Here is a 5,132-nt window from a genome sequence, read left to right as displayed (position 1 = left end):
ATTAATTTTTTATAGTCAATTTTAATTTATTATTTTTTGTATTTTTATATTCACAATATTTTTTTCATCTTTTTTTTCTTCTTTTTTCCAAAATTAATTTATGTACTAATGTAATATTACATCTCGTTGTTTTTGGCCACTCACTATTATTATACATTTTAAATTCTAAAGAATGAAGGTTATAAAAATAATGAAGGTTATAAAAATAATTTTAAATTTTGATTTTTAAATTTTCTAAAGAATGAAGGTTATAAAAATAATTTTAAATTTTGATTTTTAAATTTTCTAAAGAATGAAGGTTATAAAAATAATTTTAACATTAAAAAAACTTAGTTAATATTGACTAATATAAAAATTAATTTTCTATACATTTTCATTCTTTTTATAAAGGAATTAGTTAAAAAAAATACGGGGTTTTAAAAATTTAAAACTTTAATAACAATAAAAATGATTCACATTAAGGTGTACTCAGATGAAGCTATCTACAAATATGATAAATGAAAAACGATAAAAAAAAGGATATATTTAATTAAATTATTATTTAATAATTTTTAAAATTTTTAAGTAAAAACAATTTTATATAATTAAATAATTACTCTCTCATTTGCTTTGATTTAAAAGTTTTTCACTCCTCTTCTACCTCTTCTCTTCTTGAAAAATAGGGGTGACAATGCAACGGATAGAGACAAATTTTTGTCTTGTTCGACTCCGTCCCATCCTACAATAATCTATATAGAATCTGCTACGGACCATCACAGGTCCAGTCCAACTAGCCGCCGGGTCGGGGCGCCATCCCTGACCCAGGCCCAAACTATCATTCACAAGGAAAATCCAACAGGTCGGTTCCAAGCACCTGACCCGATCGACGTCCGACTTTACCACCTGTACGACCCAGTGCACCACGCCTACCAAACCGGTCGGGTCGGCCTCTTCGGGGCAACACCCGAAGTCCCGACCTGAAATCCGAAACGACATGCTCCTTCCACGTGGACAGGGACAGCTCACAAGCATCCTGGCCAGTGGGCTAGGTCATCTTTGGGCCCGCCCAGTACAGTATATAAGGGGAGAGGTCAGCACTCCCCCCGAGGTACATCTCACCTTACCTAATTTGACTGTCATTTCGTACGGTCACTGACTTGATCGTCGGAGTGTCTTTGCAGGTGGCCATGCCCTCTCGTTCGTTCTACCACCGGTTCTGTCAGCCTCCAACTCCAGACCTGGAACCCGCTCCAAGCCACCTCAGGGTCTCGCCCTTTCATCCCTACACCATCATCCGACCCGTCGAGCACATGAGATCATCTGGTGACGAACATTGGCGTCGTCTGTGGGGACCCTGGAGCAGGCATGGAGCGATTTCCCACTTCGGAGGAACTTTGTGAAGGAGTCAGGGCCCGCCTGATTAGGGCGAGTTTGACAGCCCGTGGCGGCGAACAGCCACAATCCTCCGTTCAGCCCAACCAACCAATCTACACCAAGACCCCCGAAAGACGCCCCTTCGGAGGAACGGGGGCTGACAGCGCCAAGATCAGCTGGTAGCGAGGAGCCGATCCCACAGAGACGCCAGCCACTCACACGGTGATGCCAGCCGATCTCGGACCCGCACTCGCTTCCCTTCTCGAAGACACGAGAGCATAGAAAGGAGCCTAACAAAGCGCGATGAGGCGCATACACAGGCGACCTCGCGACCTACCCAGGGCAGGTTCGAGAGCCATGGGGAGTCCCAAAGAGGGAAAGCCAAGAAACAACAGGAACCCATCGTCATGGGGGCCACCCCTTTCCATCCCTTGATCCTCAAGGTCCGGCTTTCGAAGAATTTCGACAAGCCAATGGACATGAGGTACGATGGGACCAAGGATCCCCAGAAACACCTCACAACTTTTGAAGCAAGAATGAATTTGGAAGGGGTAGGCGACGAGGTCAGGTGCCGAGCATTTTCTGTGACACTGGCCGGCCCAGCGATTCGATGGTTCAACGCACTCCCACAAGGGTCCATCACGGCCTTCACAGACATCTCCCAAAGCTTTCTGGCTCGGTTCACGACACGTATAGCCAAGGCAAAGCACCCGATTAACCTGTTAGGGGTTACCCAAAAACCCGGAGAGCCGACTAGAAAATTCTTGGACAGATTCAACGACGAGTGCTTGGAGATCGACGGCCTTACGGACTCGGTTGCTAGCCTTTGCCTAACAAACAGCCTGCTAAACGAGGACTTTAGGAGGCACCTCACAACTAAGCCTGTATGGACCGTGCAGGAGATTCAAAGCGTGGCCAAGGAATACATCAATGATGAAGAAGTTAGTCAGGTTGTAGTAGCCAATAAATGGCAGCTCCCTAACCCCTCAGCTCGGCAGGCCCCCCAAGTCGACAGATACAAGGTGGCTCCCAGGGACAGAACCCCAGCCAAACAGCACAAACAACCCCCACGAGTGGAAAGGTTCACAAATTACACGCCACTCACGGTGCCCATAGTGGAAGTTTACCAGCAAATTGCGACAAGGAAATCCTATCCAGACCCAGGCCACTGAAAGAGAGAACGGGAGGCAACAAAATCCTGTACTGTGATTATCACAAGGGCTTCGGTCACAAGACCCAAGACTGTTTTGACCTCAGAGATGCCTTAGAGCAGGCCATTAAAGAAGGAAAGTTAAGTGAGTTCTCCCGGCTTATTCGTGAACCGAGGAGACGAGAACGGGAGCGCTCAGAAGAAGATCGTGGCCGGACTATCAAGGCAAGACAAGAGCCCACATGGGCCACCAACAACCCCCCAACCTTTGTGGTTAACATCGTGGTCGGATGTGATACCCCCCCAAATCCAAATCAGTAGCCAAGAAGGATACCCGGATCCTCTCTATCTCGGTAAGAGGTCCCACTACCCCAAAAGGAGGACCCCATGATATCCTTTGGCTCAGAAGATCAGTGGTTTCACGATCTCCCAGAGAACCCCCCATGGTGATCACGGCAATGGTTGGGACTGGGTTGGTTAGGCGAATCCTTGTCGATACTGGAGCCGACTCCAACATCCTATTCAGGAACGTGTTCAACGCCATGGGACTCAGGGAGCCCGACCTCAAGAGTCACCAACACGGTGTCATGGGACTAGGCGACAACCATATAAAGCCCGACGGGATGATCTCTCTCCTAATATGCCATGGAATCGGTGATGCTAGGAGGTCACTTATAGCAGACTTCATAGTCCTCAGAGACTCCACGGCTTACAACATCATTCTAGGGAGAAAAACCATCAACAAATTTTCAGCCGTGATATGCACTAAACTCCTAACAATGAAGTTCTTGACAGACAAAGGAACTGTTGGCTCCATTAGAGGAGACTTAGAAGCGGCGGTCGCCTGCGACAACGCCAGTCTCTCCCTAAGAAGAGAGTCTAAAAAGTCAGTCGTCGTGTTCTTGGCAGACCTGGATGTAAGAATGGAAGACAAGCCGAGACCAGAACTGGAAGGGGACATGGAGAAGTTCCAGATAGAGAAGTCGGCAGAACAGTTCACCTTTGTAAACAAAAATCTGCCCCATGAACTCAAGGGCCCCCTCATGGAATTTGTAAGGGCAAACGGCGACCTCTTCGCATGGACGCCATCAGATATGCCAGGCTTTGATCCCGAAGTCATGTCCCACCGACTAGTCGTCAAACCAGACATAAAGCCAGTAGCACAACGGCGAAGAAAGATGTCCCAAGAAAGGGCCAATGAGGTCACCAAACAAACAGTTGGGCTACTCGAATCCGAGTTCATCAACGAACTCCTCTACTCGACATGGCTATCCAACATTGTCCTGGTCAAAAAAGCTAGTGGAAAATGGAGAATGTGTGTCAACTATTCCGACCTGAATAAAGCATGCCCTAAGGACTCTTTTCCCCTTCCCAACATCGACACCTTGGTAGATTCGGCAGTAGGATATCGTTTCCTCAGCTTCATGGACGCGTACTCCGGCTATAATCAGATCCTGATGCACCAACCTGATGAGGAAAAAATGGCGTTCATAACACCAGGAGGCACTTATTATTACAAAGTAATGCCATTCAGGTTGAAGAACGCAGGGTCCACCTATCAAAGGCTAATGAGCAAAGTCTTCCATGACCTCATCGGCAAGACAGTAGAGGTCTACGTCGATGACATCTTGGTAAAAACAGCAGAGCCGAGCAGTCTCATAGAGGACCTCCAAGTTGTCTTCAAAGCACTAAGAAAATTTAAAATGAGGCTCAATCCACTCAAGTGTGCATTCGCTATGGAGGCCGAGAAGTTCCTAGGCTTTATGATAACACAACGGGGGGTAGAAGCTAACCCAGACAAGTGCGAAGCTGTCCTCAAAATGATAAGCCCAGGGTGCGTCAAAGATGTGCAACAGCTCACCGGGAAGCTCACGGCCCTATCCCAGTTTCTCAGAGCCTCGACAGAAAAGGCCCTCCCATTCTTCAACCTAATGAAGAAAGGGATCGCCTTCGAATGGACCCCGGCTTGCGAAGAAGCGTTCAACCATTTCAAGAAGATACTCTCAGAACCACCCGTGCTCAGCAAACCCAGAGAAGGAGAGCCTCTGTACCTATACCTAGCAGTGACTGCACAGGCTATGGCGGCGATCCTTATCCGAGAAGAAGAAAAGACCCAGCGCCCAATATACTTCATCAGCAAAGTACTCCAAGGGGCGGAGCTGAAATACACCAAGCTGGAAAAGCTGGCTTACGCCCTACTAACCTCGTCGAGAAGGCTCAAGCAATACTTCCAAGGGCATGTAATCATCCTAAGGACCGACCAAGCCATTCGGCAAGTCCTCCAGAAACCTGACCTCGCAGGGAGAATGATGGCATGGGTAGTAGAGCTGTCCCAATATGACTTGAAATATGAGCCCAGGCAAGCGATCAAAGCCCAAGCAATGACAGATTTCCTTGTAGAAATCACAGGAGAAGCACCCGACATACCGAACACACGGTGGAAGCTCCACATTAACGGAGCATCTAACCAAACGTTCAGAGGGGTCGGGATCATTCTTGAGAACTCGGCGGGGTAGCATACGAGTAGTCGATCAGGTTTGATTTTCCGGTCTCCAACAACCAGGCGGAATACGAAGCGCTGATAGGAGGGCTAATCTTGGCTAAAGAAGTCAGAGCATCCATGATAGAA

General features: G+C 47.3%; 1 protein-coding gene across 1 annotated transcript; it reads left to right on the top strand.

Moving 5' to 3' along the window:
- Window positions 1-1,760: 1,760 nt before the first annotated feature.
- Window positions 1,761-2,525, top strand: LOC107480239 (uncharacterized). Its single transcript, XM_016100388.1, has one exon. The coding sequence runs from the start codon at window positions 1,761-1,763 to the stop codon at window positions 2,523-2,525; it is 765 nt and encodes a 254-aa protein (XP_015955874.1).
- The last annotated feature ends 2,607 nt before the right edge of the window (window positions 2,526-5,132 follow it).

This window comes from Arachis duranensis, chromosome 3, assembly GCF_000817695.3.
Source record: "Arachis duranensis cultivar V14167 chromosome 3, aradu.V14167.gnm2.J7QH, whole genome shotgun sequence".
Taxonomy (NCBI): Eukaryota; Viridiplantae; Streptophyta; class Magnoliopsida; order Fabales; family Fabaceae; genus Arachis; species Arachis duranensis.
This window is presented reverse-complemented; position numbering and strand designations above follow the sequence as displayed.